The sequence below is a fragment of the Heterocephalus glaber genome, unplaced genomic scaffold (assembly GCF_053883595.1).
Source record: "Heterocephalus glaber isolate CG9 unplaced genomic scaffold, H.glaber_assembly_v1.0 deba00001460, whole genome shotgun sequence".
Classification (NCBI taxonomy): domain Eukaryota; kingdom Metazoa; phylum Chordata; class Mammalia; order Rodentia; family Bathyergidae; genus Heterocephalus; species Heterocephalus glaber.
In genome coordinates this window covers 11,651,912-11,666,509 of record NW_028258307.1, presented here as the reverse complement: position 1 = coordinate 11,666,509, position 14,598 = coordinate 11,651,912, and the positions used below count along the sequence as shown (strand labels likewise).

Genomic DNA, 14,598 nt, shown 5'->3' with positions numbered 1-14,598 from the left:
TCAGATGCTTAGCTCGGGTCCTGGCCGGTAATAAACTCCTGTGTGGATTTAATATCGGTCTCTGGTTGGTTCTTTCTAACAGGGTGCAACATGAACCATAATGATTCATGCTAGAAACTTTTCAAATATTGATTTATTTTTTAATTCACAGCAAATTTATACTGGGAGTAAAGTGGATAATGAGACTATTGCTTCCACTAAATTCAGCCAGTCTATATCTAATGTCTAATTTTTAGAAAACACTACCTGTATAACTTAGGATTCAAATACAACAAAGAAAGAGACACAATAACCTAACTGTCCTAAAGACATCACTTAAAGCTGTACCTAACATTTTGATTAGGTGTCAAGACAGAGCTAATAATTTCTCCCGGGATCCTTTTTATGACCACATTTCTTTACATACTATTCTTCTGAATGTAAGAACAATAATATTTGGAATTTTTGGCTTGCAGATTGATGTGATTTATCTCTAAAATAATGATAATTATAAACATGAAATTCACATCATCTAGAAAATTTATGTTCTTTTTTTTTTAATCCCATTAACTTTATTGGTACATTTTAGGTATTCAATACGGTTACAATCATCATTGGGATCTTGTACCTTTACATGAGTCTCTTGGTTCTTATTTTTTTTTCCCCTTCCCTTGCCCTCCCTTCACCCCCTCCACCCTTCCCTATTTACAAAGACCTTGTTTCCGTTTTTTCCCTCTTCTCATATTTTTTCCTTTCCCATTTTTTCCTTCCCCTATCCTTCCCAATTCCCCTGCTCTTTTAGACTTTTTCTTCCTATTACACAATATCAGTTATACATTTTTAAAATTACAATATTAAGATCTAGGGCACATTACCACAGATTTTACAGAATTTAAAAGGATATAGAAAGCATATTACAAAAATCTTTTTTGAAATAAATTTGACAACTAGAAAATTTATGTTCTAAAAGGTATATTAAAATGTTGTTACCTAATATAATGTGGATCAGTATTTTTATTTGGAGACATCATTGGGCTAAGTGTAATCTTTTCATGCTGTTTCTTATTTACCAGTTATATTCATTTACTTCCTTCCATGCTTTTTCATAGAGAAAAACACATAGGTTCTTTGTGTATATTCAGGCTCAAATCCTGGGAAACAGTGAATTATTTGTAAATCCGTGGACATAATTCCTCAGAGTTACAATGAGTATCGTACATAAACAACACAGTGCCAACCCTAGAGTAAACACTAAATAAATATTTGTTGTATAGATTAATGAATAATATCAGTAACTAAGTAATATTTTGTGTAGTAGGTGACCATTTAATGGAGTTCTTCCATCTTGTTTTATTATATTCTGCAATTGTTCCTTCTATCTTTCAATCTTTCCCTCTAGCTTGAAAATCCTAGTCCCACTATCAATGGCCTCCTTCATCCTTGATCAAAGTGACAGGATATGAGATACCTAATATCAAAGAGCATGGGTTATGCTTTAGTATCTGAATCTTTACTTTTTAAAACTCATACTTTCTGCCTGTGGATTACAGTATGAGGACTATAGTTTAGTGTAGATTTATTAATAAATTTTCTCCCTCTTCACCTTGTGGTCATAATAATAAGGTGACATGAGAATCAGAAACTGGAACGGAGCATTGTTCTTTAGAAGAATGGGTTTTGTTGTAGCTTGTGTGTTTTATGTAGTCAAGTAGCAGGTGGGAGATATTAGTGATGAAGGATGTCTTAGGGAGAAGTGGACATAAGACTTGCCCTGAATGGGAAGGAAAGATGAAAGCATGTATCTGTATATGACAATTTACCACTTTCCTTACATTACTGGATTGACTTTTTTTTTTAACTCTGCTTCAACTTTTGGCAGTATGAGGTAGTTTTTTGTATACTGGAGGACAAGTTATTTTCTCACATTGGTCTGACCAAGACCATGTTGGTAACAAGAAACATGGAAGAGATCATGGAGTGGTTCAGGGAGAATGAAGCACTCTATAACAGTGACTCAAGAAAAACACATCATACAGTGAGTATCCTAAACTCAGTGAACTGTTGTTTCTTAACTGTATCTACCACATAGAAGAAAAAAGGCAAAGCATGTTGAAAGAGACTCAGAGGTGTAAAATTAGGTTTCAGATTCAAGAGTAGAACCCTGACTATAAAGTTAACTTTTATCAGATGAGTCCTAAATGAATAAAGAAGATGGATCTCATCAATCTGTATGGCCAGAGATTGTTAAGGTGTCTCTCCATTCTTTGTGTTTATCCAATAGGATTTCTTGAAGTATCCCTAGAGATTAGGATGTGTCATGTCTGCTGTAGTCAAGGAATACATTTACTACAGGACACATAGTTTATAAGATTATTTTATGATAATTACCCAAAAAGTCAAATCCAAAAGAGCGCAAGAGATTAACTGCATAGTAGGGGCCCATAGAATCCAGCTGAGGGCCTGGATCCCAGCAATATCCTACACAAGTCCAGCTAAAGGCTTAGAGTCCAAGGCAATGTCTCATGCTTGTCCATATTGAGGATCTGCACCTGGAAGGCACAAAGGCCAGTGGTGGAAGCCAGAAAACCTATGCCCGTGAGATGAAGGATTTGTGCCACCAAGATGAGGGATACACAAGGGAGTCAGGAAGTGACGATCTTGGTGAATATCAGAGCTCTCCTGACAAAAACAGCAGCCATTCCCAACAACAGTGAGGCCCTGAGCTCCTCCTCCAAAGAGAACAGCCAAGTTCACACCAGGAAAACCATCCACAGCAAGCTTCTCCTAGCAAACCAACAGGCCAAGATCTTCCCCTCCCGTCCTCTTTTCATGGCTATTGATAACAATCCTCAGGTAGATCCTCCATGCCCAGACCATGCTGATTCAGTTCAGCTGGGTGTTACAAGTTGACCATTAGTTAATCCATTACAATGTCCAACCAGAGCTTCAGGATCAGTAATATAGAAGCCAGAACCTCCAGATGTGTCCGGAAATGGTGGAGTGATGAAGGTATATATTTCAATTTTTTCTGTTTCTATGGTGAAGATGAGTGTAAGTGTTTATTTCCAATTTTGTCTGCAGTAAGCCAGAGAGAGAAACTATGAGAAATGCCTATCCTTACACCTGGGTGAAACCTCTGACTCTTGAGACAAAGCTTCTGGAAGTGGACTCATTTTATAGTCACATCTCTGCTTTCTGTGGTCTAAGTCCACTCAGGAATGCAAACTTATGCAGCCAAAGCACTTCTAGCTACAAAGTTTATAGCAACTTTGTAGAAGCAATATCTGAAATAAACAACCCAATATTACACCACCTGGTATTAGGAAAACAAGAGCTAAGTCTAAAATTAATAGGAGGGAGAAAATAAGAAAGATCAGAGTAGAAACAAATTACATAGACACTACTTACACCATAGAAAAAATAAATGACACTAAGAGATTTTTTTTAAATTAAACCAAATCAATACACTCTTAGGAAGACTACAAACTAAGAAAGAAGTCTCAAATAAATAAAATCATTATTGAAAGTAGATGCACTATGGCTAGTAACATAGAAATACAAAGTATCACCAGACACTATTATGAACTATTATGTTACAACAAGTTGGTTAACCTAGGAAAGAAAAAAAATGGATAAATTTATAGAAACATTTAACCAATACTGAATCATGAACATAGAATATCATAGTAGACTGATATCATTATCACTAATTATGATCCCTTCCAGGCATGGTGGTGCACGCCTGTAAACCCAGAACTCAGGAGGCTGAGGCAGGAGCATTGCTGTGAGTTTGAGGCCATCTTGGACTACATAGTGAATTCAAGGCCACTTTGAACTAAATAGTAATACTCAGTCTCAAACAACAACAACAACAACAACAACAACAAAACCTAATGGTCCTAATCAAAGGTAAGCCTAGAGCCAAATGGTTTGATGGCTGAATTCTTAATCATTTAAAGAAGAAATAAAAGCCAATCCTTCTCAAATGCTTCCAAAGTATCGAAGAGGAAGGAATACTCATTACTTCACTTTTCAAGGCAAACATCATCACTGCACCCCATGGGGTGGAGACATTGCTGAGAGGAGCCCCAGAATGATGGCTCTCCAAAACCCACCTGACTCAGTACCAGGCCCTGCTGCTGGATGCCCCATGCATCAAATTCACCTGAGAAACAACCCTCAATCTGGCCACCTTACTCCCGGACTCAAACTTGTACGCATGCTCCTCCATGACTGGACATTCTGACAACTTCCACCACCAACCTCCCAGACCTGACTGATGTTCCCCTACAAAGCCTAGATGAGACCTTCTTCACTGATGGAAACAGCTTCATAGAAGATGGAGTCAGGTATGCAGGGGCGGCCGTAGTCAGTCTAGGAGGACAGGTACACTGGACACAGGCATTAAGCTGGGGGGCTTCAATGCAGAGGGTTGAACTAATAGCCTTAACTCAAGCCCTGTTAGGTTGAGACAAGGCTGTAAACATCTACACTGACAGCTGGTATGCATTAGCCACTGCCCATGTGCATGGCGACATCTACAGGCAGAGAGGGCTATTGACATCAAAAGGAAAAACTATCAAAAATAAAAAGAAATTTTGGCCTTATTGGAGGCAATTTGGGAACCCAGGGTGTTGGCCATTATTCATTACAAAGGCCACCAAAAAAGAGACAGCTTCGAGGCCTGCAGTAACTGAGAGGCTGATGATGCTGCCGGACTAGTGGCCAAAGAACCAGTGGGGCCAACAGACATTCTGCCCATCTGACCCTTTGGCTGCCTCCCAGAAAGGCCCACATATACCCCAGAAGAGGAAGAGGAAAATCAAAAGCGAGGGGATACAAAACTGGACTCAGGCTGGTGGAAAGGGACAAACGAACAAATTTGTCTCCCCCGAGCCCTGGGGTGACTTGTTTATCAGTTACATCACTTAACTTGCCTGGGAGAATCAAAGTTAAAAAGACTAATGAGCTCTAAATTTTCAATCCCAGGACTGACTTCTATGGTCCAGGACATCAGTTCCAGGTGTCAGGTCTGTACACAGTTAAACTCCAAGGCAAGACCAAGGAGCGAAGGTAATCAACTATAGGGAAGAGAGCCAGGGGAACATTGGAAACTTGATTTCACCAAAATAAAATCCAACAATAGGTTCAAATATTTACTGGTATTGGTTGACACCTACTCAGGTTGGGTAGAAGCTTTCCCTACTCGTGGAGAATCAGCCAACATAGTAACTAAAGTTTTGCTCCAGGAGATAGATCCCCAATTTGACATCCCTCCTTACCTGGGGTCCGACAATGGGCCTGCCTTCAAGGCACAGATATCCAAATTGTTGGCAAGGCCACTATATATTGATTGGAAGTTACACTGTGCCTATCGCCCACAAAGTTCAGGGCAAGTGGAAAAGATTAATAGGACCCTGAAAGAAACCCTGACTAAATATGTTCTAGAGACTGGCGGTAGGTGGCCCAATCTGCTTCCTCTAGCCTTGTTAAGAGTTAGATGTACCCCATATGTTGACAAGTTTATCCCTTTTGAAATCTTGTATGGGAGGCCGCCGCCACTCCTCCTTAAGTTAAACCTTGAACAGATAACAGAGAGTTCTTGTGTCTCTTTACTTCAGTCTCTTCAAGCCTTACAGACTCTTCGGAGTGAGATCCAGGTTACAATACAACAGGCTCGAAAAAAACCCTTTGAGATGTTCCAGACCCACGGTTTCAGGCCGGGAGACCTGGTCCTGATATGCTTGGTTTGCTTGCACCTATGACTTGACTAAATACATTCCCAAATCAGTCTTGGCTACCCAATCTGCCACTTTATTTTGTGTCACCGTGTATGTTGTTCCACAAGTTTTGTATTATAATAAAAAAAGGGGCCCACGAACACCTGGGATTAACCACTGAACACTATAGGAGTAAACGGGCTGTCCTCATTTTAGTGCCCATTCTGGTGGGATTAGGAATAGCTGGGTCAGCGGCTATTGGAACTTCCTCCTTGATCCTTCAGGACACAAATTTTAAAGCCCTAAGCCACCAGGTAGCCAGAGATTTGGGTCACCTGACAGACTCGCTCTCCAGATTAAAAAACAGGTTGACTCCCTAGCTGAGATGGCCCAGCAAAATCAAAGGGGACTTGACCTCCTGTTCATAAAACAAGGAGAGTTATGTGTAACCCTAAAAAATACCTGTTGCTTCTATGCTAATGGCTAACTACCCTCGTTTCTACTGTAACAGACCCCCTTAGTTATCTTACTTCTGCTTTTGCTCATGGGACCTTGTATTATAAATGCTCTGACTAAATATGTTAGACAGAGGGTTGATGCAGTTAAACTGATGGTGTTGAGACAAAATTATGAGATTTTAGAAGATGTTTTAGAGGAAGAATCCAAAGAATAAATACAGAAATCAAAGATTTGATTAAGTTACAAGAACCAGTAGGGAATGAAGGATCCTAGTTAGCAAGACCAACTCCATATTGCTGCTGAATGACCCACCTGCCTGCCCTTTAGATGAAATCAAAAGGAGGAAGCTTAGAAACCTCCTCCCCTTAGATAGTCTCTTAGAAACAATAATTACAAATGTTCTAATGACAGGACGTTCCACTTCTGTATCTTTTGCTTGCTTTGCTAGTTCTATCCCATAGAGGGGCCTACAAACTGTTGGCCTCAAAGGTGTATAAAATATGTTAATCTCCCCCCAGTTGGGGCTTGAGTCCGATGCTCGGCTTGGGTCCTAGATGGTAATAAACTCCTGTGTGGATTTAATATCGGTCTCTGCTTTGTTCTTTCCCAATGGGTGTAACACCCATACCAAACTGCCCCAAGAGTGTTTCCACAATACAGCAATATTCACGGGATTATGTCCACTTACTTTTTTTTTTTTTTTTTTTTGGTACCGGGGATTGAACTCTGAACCTTGTGCTTGTGAAGCAGGTGGCAGAACCACTGAGCTAAATCCCTGGCCCAAGTCCACTTATCTTGTGATCAGGTCCAGTAGCAAATGAGGTTTCTTTCATGCTGTTTTTGAACCTAACACTTTGAGTATCATTATCCTTGGTCATAGGCTTTGAGCACGATTGGAACAAGTTGCTTGTCCCTCATTTACCTCAAATACAGAGTGAAATAAGCAGAAAATTCCCACCATAGATACTTCCACTCAAAATGGCTGAACAGCGGTCACCTAACAGTAATCAATTGCCGGTCCACAACTGTTCTGAAGCCCAGCTGAGCCCCTGTGACCAATTCAATTTTTAGGGCTCAGTTGTGTTTCCTGGGAATTGTTTCTATGGCTCTTGCCTCAGTTCTCTGTCTTTCTGCATTCACCACATGTCCTCTCTCTTATTTCCATAGTGAGTGCAAATAATAACACAACCTATTGCCTAATGAGGAGCTTACAATTTCTCTAATGATACTTCTCTAGGGTAAAGGCAATTCTAACTATAGCCTTCCTAAAAGACAGCAAGATACCCTGGACATTGGGACATGAAATGTAGTTTGATAACTATCAGAGAAGTATAAATTTGTGCGACAAAATGTGCAAACCTATTAAATAATGAGACAGTATTTTTTTCAGATGCACTGTCCTGACTTTGGTGTTCTGTAAAGAGGATCATCTTTAGCTTGTGGCTGTAACCATAAGGTTAAGTGAGAAAGAGGCTGTAATGGAAGAATGGTAGCCAAGAGGATAAGATTACTTGGGGATAGGAGAGCTAGCTATACCACAAGAACAGTCAGAGGCTACTGTGCAGGTAGTTTATTTGGGAGATGGTATCAGTAAACAAGGAAGGGTATGGGCAGGAAAAGTAAGACAGCAAAGCACAAAAATTAATATGAAAGTTCATTAAGTTTGGGGCTGTTGGCAAATTGCCTCAGTGACACTAGAATGTACAAAGGAACATAAATGAATGACTTCCAGAATTATCTTCCCAAGCAAGAGGCACAAAAACACTTATCCATTGATTCCATTTACCTTTGCCTTTCTCGGGAAGGTGGTTTCTCCAAAGAGGGGACTGGAAGGACTAACAGTGAGATATCCCTTGCTTTCCCAGCTTCCGAAAGTAAATACAAAAGACTGCTATCTCTATGTAGGACAGATTCTATTTGGGGTTTTTTTCCATGTTTTTTTTTTTCATTTTACCATGATTTAGAGAAATGCAGCATTGAAAAGCAAATAACTCTCGCTGAGAAATTGGCAAAGGCTGCCTCTCAGCAGCAACATGACTTGGTTGGTGCCACTACAAAAAAGTGACAGAGAGAAGACTGTTGGCGTGGGTTCCTTGATTCCAGATGAAGAAGCTAGGGAGGGAGCATGCAGTAGGCCAAAGCATAGGCCAGATGCCAGGAGGCAGGAATCACAGCATCTTCCCAGCAGCACTGTCCCAGCAGAAAACTGCAGTATCTTCCTCGGAGTTCCAAGGGGTCAGCACTATGATTTGTTCCACTGCCCTCATGCCACCCTCCTTCTCAACCCAGCCACAGTATACAGAGACTCCTCAAGCACTATTTTGTCTATACCACTCAACTATGTGTTTCTGTAGGAAAAAAAAATATCTAGGTGTTTAATAAATGTAGCTATTTGGCACTGGATACACAAAACTCTAATTCTAGGTGTGTTAATTTCTCCTCATAGTTTACTGCACAGACCCATTCCCCCCTTCTGGAATTGGTCACGCTGGTCATAGATAATTTCAGTTGCTACTACGAGAGACTATTGACCAACACACTCTACAAGGGAAAGGATGTTGTACAGCCCCCACGGGGTACCAGAAGAAACAACCACTCTCTGGCAATGTCACTGTATTCTCATAGTCAGATTTCATTCCCAAGTGAAGTCACACCTCTGTGTTGCCTTTTCAGTGGGATTTGGAATATATTAACAAATCTTTCCCTTTTTAAAAGATTCAATCTCTTATTTTGTTACTCAGCCAGACAAGACTTGAACAGGTGTGGATACTCGGCTATTGTTATTCTCTGTGTTACTGACTCTGGTTATATTTGCTAGTTCTCCACCTGAAAACTTCTCAGCCCATGGGCAAGGAAGCCACATATGTGCTGGGCATGTTGACAGTCCTTTCCCACACTCGAGGGGAATCAGGGGCAGGTATCAAAACCATGGCATGTGGATGCTCTGGAAACTCTTATCTAACCACTAGGAAACCATTCATTCTCCATCAAAAACCAACAAAAACCTAAGCAATTTGGCTCAGAGGACCACTGAACCAGATGGACTTCAGATGCACCTTTGATGTTCTTTCTCCCTAGCAATACATTCCTCCAGAAATACATTCACTCTTTTTCCTCCTTAATCTTTGACAAGCATAAACTTGATGCATTTTCCTCCTTCCCTCCAGAAAGTTCTCAAAAAAAGGTGTCATTTCATGCCCACTTGTTTTGTCATGGGTCTGCAGAGTCAGAAAAAATTGACCATATCTCTAATAATGGGTTAAGTGAAATTACTGACATTACTACTATTTCTGTGACAAATTACAAAATATGTTTCTTTATCCACATTGTGTAGATGAAAATACTGAGACTCAGACTAAATAACTTGCCCAAAGAAAAAGTGCTAATAAATATCATGGTCAGTTAACATCGGTTAGTGGTCTGAGCTGAATTGTGTCTGCCCAAAACTTGGGCAGAATTATGTCTCCCAAAAATTATGTCTATTTGCTCATGGGGTCTTCAAAGAGGTGAATAAGTTAAAGTGAAGTTGTTAGGATAGGACTTAATTCAAAATAACTATTGCTTTTTAAGAAGGGAAATTTGGTTAACAAATAAAATTGACACCAGGGGTGTACATGCACTATGGGAAGACTATGTAAGAAGACAGCCAAGGGGGCATCCAACTGCTGACACCTTGATCTTGGACTTTAGCCTCTGTAAGTGTGATAACATAAATTTCTGTTATGTAAGCCCCTAGTCTGTCATTACTTTTTAGGGCAGCTTTAGTAAATCAAACTACATAGTTGGGAGCTGTGTTGAGCTGCTAGTAACAGAACCACCAACAGTAGCTTAAACTAGGCATTGACAATACCACATGGGACAAATTCAGACAGTGCCTATTTTGGTAAATAATTTTTTGTTAGAGCATGGGCTCCACTGATTATATATTATCTGTGGCTGATTTTGTTCTGTATGTAGAATTTAGCAATTAGTAAATATTATATGGCCCCCAAAGCCCAAATCATTTTCTATATTGCTATTGAAAAACAATTTATGCTAAAGAATTTACTCTACTTACTACATGGCTCCTTATATAAGCAGTTACTGATTGATGTTTTGGACAACCAGGGGGTTACGGCTTCATATACAAGTCCAGAATCTGGAAATTCAGCATTGGTAGGGCTCCTCTACCAAGGTGATCAGCACCTACCTCTGAGTCCCTTCTGTCTGTTTGTTCCAAGGTCCTTTGAGGATTGTTTTATATGTTGTATTCTCAAGATATAACGTGTCTGCTGGACCTCTGTCCATCATACTTGCAATCTGAGAAGGAGAAGAAAAGAGCAAGGCATAGAAAGAGGCTCTTCCTAGATGAGTCACATCTAGACTTCTAGCATTTTAAACAGCTGAAAAAGAAGGCTTGATGTCCTGATGTAAGTCACAGAAAGCTTACAGTGAAGGGGAATAAGAGAATGAGATTATGAAGGTCAAGACCTAGCATGGAGGGGACATGAGGGGAAATAAGCAGACAAGATCTCCAGAGTTTTCAGTGTCTCATTATCCTTCCACTGAGGCCCCATGAGAGAGGGAAGTTTAATGAGCCATGTGAGGCAGGGAATAGCTTGCCAGGAAAGGGACTCAGTTTAGTTTTTGGCAAAGAACAAAAAGGTAGGTGCAATAACAGGATACGTATTTTGAACACAAGTAATTCAAACAAATCAGCCAAACGGTCACTGAACATTGGTTGCTGGCCATCAGTAGCCTGTCCTAGCAGGTAGTTTTTCAGGCAGCTTGAGAAATTAAAGTAGCTCAAAAGATAAAACCCATTTAAAAAGGACCAACACACTGGAGATCATTGCAACACGTGGCTCTGGGCTGTTCAGGTCCATTTCCATCCCTCTGCCTCCTTAGTCACCACCTACCCTGACAGCAATGCAGGGAGCCACTTGGCTGTGTAGCTCCTAGCAAGCTTCTGGGCACTGTAGCTATTGGTGGATGGAAATTCACTTGGGGAGGAAACCAGTGGTCACAGTGGATTTGAAAGGCACCAGGTATGAAGTAATTTCTTGCCTGATTCTATCTTCTTGGCAATAATAAGATGGATTTTCCTCTACAGACATTCCTGCTGCAGGAAGAGCCTAACAATGAATGCTCTCATTTGTTGTCTCTTAGTTGCATTTATATAACAAATGGTAGAAAGTACAAGGGGAGGGATTATAGGCATAACTGGCCCCAACACCTATATTTTGCAAATTAAGAAAGAGACCTTCATGTTCTGGAATTGCAAAATCACATCCACAATAGAGTTACTGAGAGACTTTGTCATTCTCTTCTTTCCCCCAGCTAAGGTCATAGCCAGCAAACAGATTCTATCCCTGAGCAAGTGGAGGAATAAATGAACTCTGTGCTATTACCAATATGCAGGGTGTGGTTGGTTAGCCAGGGGCTACCCACAGGGTTTTCCATGGCAACCCTATTGGGAAAGGTACACCAAAGACTCAGGACAACTAGCTGGGGTGGCTGATGTGTTCCCAGCTGAAAAGCTCTTAGCAGCCCCTGTGTGGTAAGCAAAGACAACTCATCTAAGAGTTCCGACCTCCCATTGTAGGCAGAGTCACCAGTGCACCTGAAAATAGTGGTGAATACAAAATATTAACCTACAGGAGCAGAGGGTCCAACCAAGTAGAGCAAGCTCATAGTTTGAACACTAAGGATTGTGGTATAAATGATCCTGTGGAAGAAAGAAAAAAAGGAAGAAACAAGTGAGTCATTTGAATTGCTCCGCTCCCACTTCTGTCACAGAAACTATAAGCTTCTAAGAAACTGGGACATGGATGGAGAAGATCAGAAGAGTGTATCTGGCTGATGCAAAGTCAGAAGCTAGAAGGCTGGCAAATGTAAGGAACAGCAAACGAACGGCTACTGAAACTCAACCCTCAATAGAGCACTAATTCCTAGTAATCATTCCACAGACTATGAACGTATGCAAAGCTGCTGTTTGAGGCGCTGTGTAAGATGAAAATATAAGACACAGCCTAGACTTCTAGTCCTGGGAGGAATCTGATATGGAATCATCTAACCTTGAGCCATCTCAAAACATGATCCTTTTAGTCCACGTTGTAAACCATGTTTTATTCCATCTCCTGGCAAAGAGGAAAATGGATTAATTCTGATTGATCCTTCAGAGAATTCTTTACCGGGAGGTGACATTTGAGCTTGTAGGATTTCTCAGTTTAAGATATATGAAAATATATGAAATCTTCTCCACTCTACTGTTAAAAACAGACTCCTATAACTTCCCTGAAGACTATCCCCACACTGTATAAAACCCCTCCAGTCCTTCTCTCTGGCCACCCCAGTTCTTTTCCCATTCCTGATGTTAATTTGTCCTTTTAAGATTCCAAGAAAGGCAGCGTAGACCTAGAGAAATTTAAATAAGTTTACAATCATTTCCATATTCCTGTAAAAGTGCTTCCTTTCTGTGAAACCTTGTCCAAGTTTTCAAGACAGAAATAATGCCTCCTTCCTTTGTGTTTCATTTGCACTTAGTATGCATGGCTCTGTCAAAAGCTGTCCTGGTGTGTGAATTATTTGCTTGCTTTAATTAATATCCAATTCATTCATGAATGATTCAGTTGATCAGCACTTTTACCAACCATCTAGCACTATGTTCCATTGAGAAATATAAAGATGAACACATTTTTGTTAAATGAATACATAATCGAGTATGTTAAAATCATCCAATAGTCTATTTGTCAACAAAAAAGGAATGGAATATCCTAGCTACATAATGAATTTCAAAACATTATGGTAAGTGGAATAAAGTAAATGCAAAACATCACATACTATGTGATTCCATATATATGAACTCTAGAAATGCCAAATCTATGGAGAACTAAAGTTCTATATGGCTGGGGATAAGAAAAGAGAGTATAGGCTGGTAATCACGGTGGTTGTGTCTCAGGCAGCTGCAACAGTAATTTCAGGGTGGCGGTGGCTACAGCAGGACCTGCAACAGCCCAGCGGTTTTCCCAGAGCTTCTCAGATAGTCTGATCGACGAGGACCCCCAGGCGGCATTAGAGGAGCTGACTAAGGCTTTGGAGGAGAAACCAGATGATGCACAGTATTACTGTCAAAGAGTTTACTGTCACTTTCTCCTTGGGAATTACTGTGATGGTGTTACTGATGCAAAAACTTCTCTCAAACTCAACCCCAATAATTCCACTGCTATGCTGAGAAAAGGGATATGTGAATATCATGAAAAAAACTATGCTGCTGCTCTAGAAACTTTTACAGAAGGTCAGAAATTAGATAGTGTAGATGCCAATTTTATTGTCTGGATTAAAAGATGCCAAGAAGCACAAAATGGATCAGAATCTGAGGTGAGGACTCAATCAAAAATCAAGTATGACTGGTATCAAACAGAATCTCAAGTAATCATAACACTTATGATTAAGAAGATTAAGAATGTTCAGAAGAATGATGTAAATGTGGAATTTTCAGAAAAAGAGTTGTCTGCTTTGGTGAAACTTCCTTCTGGAAAGGATTACAATTTGAAACTGAGACTGCTTCATCCTATGATATCAGAACAGAGCACATTTAAAGTGCTTTCAACAAAGATTGAAATTAAAATGAAAAAGCCAGAGGCTGTGAGATGGGAAAAGCTAGAGGGAGAAGGAGAGGTGCCTATGTCAAAACAGTTCATAGCAGATGTAAAGAACCTCTATCCATCGTCATCTCATTATACAAGGAATTTGATAAATTGGTTGGTGAGATCAAAGAAGAAAAGAATGAGAAGTTGGAGGGAGATGCAGCATTAAACGAGTTATTTCAGCAGATCTATTCAGACGGCTCTGATGAAGTCAAACGGACCATGAACAAATCATTTGTAAGCACATAAACTTTATTTTTAATTATGGGAGTGAATTTCAGATGTTTAAAGAAATAGTAAGTAGGTAGTTGAGAGACTTTTTTTTTTGAGACAGGGTCTTACTGTGTAGTTCACGCTGGCCTTGAACTCACTACGTAGCCCAGGCTGGCCTCAAACTTGCCTCAATCCTCCAACTTCAGCCTCCTGAGTACTGGGATTACAGGCATGCACCACCACATCCGGCTAGCTGAGAGGCCTTTTTGAAAGGGCTTTTGAACAGTTTTTTCTTGCTGTAAACTTAGAGTAATTGCTGAAAAAGTTGGAAATACTTGACTGTAATTCCAGCACTCTGGAGGGTCACATGTTTGAGCCCAGCCTGGGTGACACTAATAAGGCCCTGTCTCAAAATAAAAAGGTCTAGGGATGCAGCTCAGTGCCATGGTCTTGAATTCAATCCCCCATACTGCCCCTCTACCCCCAAAAGTTTTGAAAATTCAGTGAAAAAAATAAGAGACAAGTGGTTTATTCTGATACATAATATTTTAATTAATGAGTTTGAAGTTGGAAGGCTAAGAAATGTCAGTGTTACAGTG

The 14,598-nt window shown here is 40.2% G+C and overlaps 1 protein-coding gene across 1 annotated transcript; it reads left to right on the top strand.

Annotated features, from left to right (window-relative positions):
* The first annotated feature begins 2,909 nt into the window (after nucleotides 1–2,909).
* On the top strand, nucleotides 2,910–14,035 carry LOC101698971 (protein SGT1 homolog). Its single transcript, XM_021261108.2, is given in 6 exon segments — nucleotides 2,910–2,988; nucleotides 4,250–4,365; nucleotides 8,605–8,734; nucleotides 8,977–9,075; nucleotides 13,099–13,887; nucleotides 13,890–14,035. Coding segments are annotated over 6 exon segments (1,359 nt in total).
* Nucleotides 14,036–14,598: the final 563 nt, after the last annotated feature.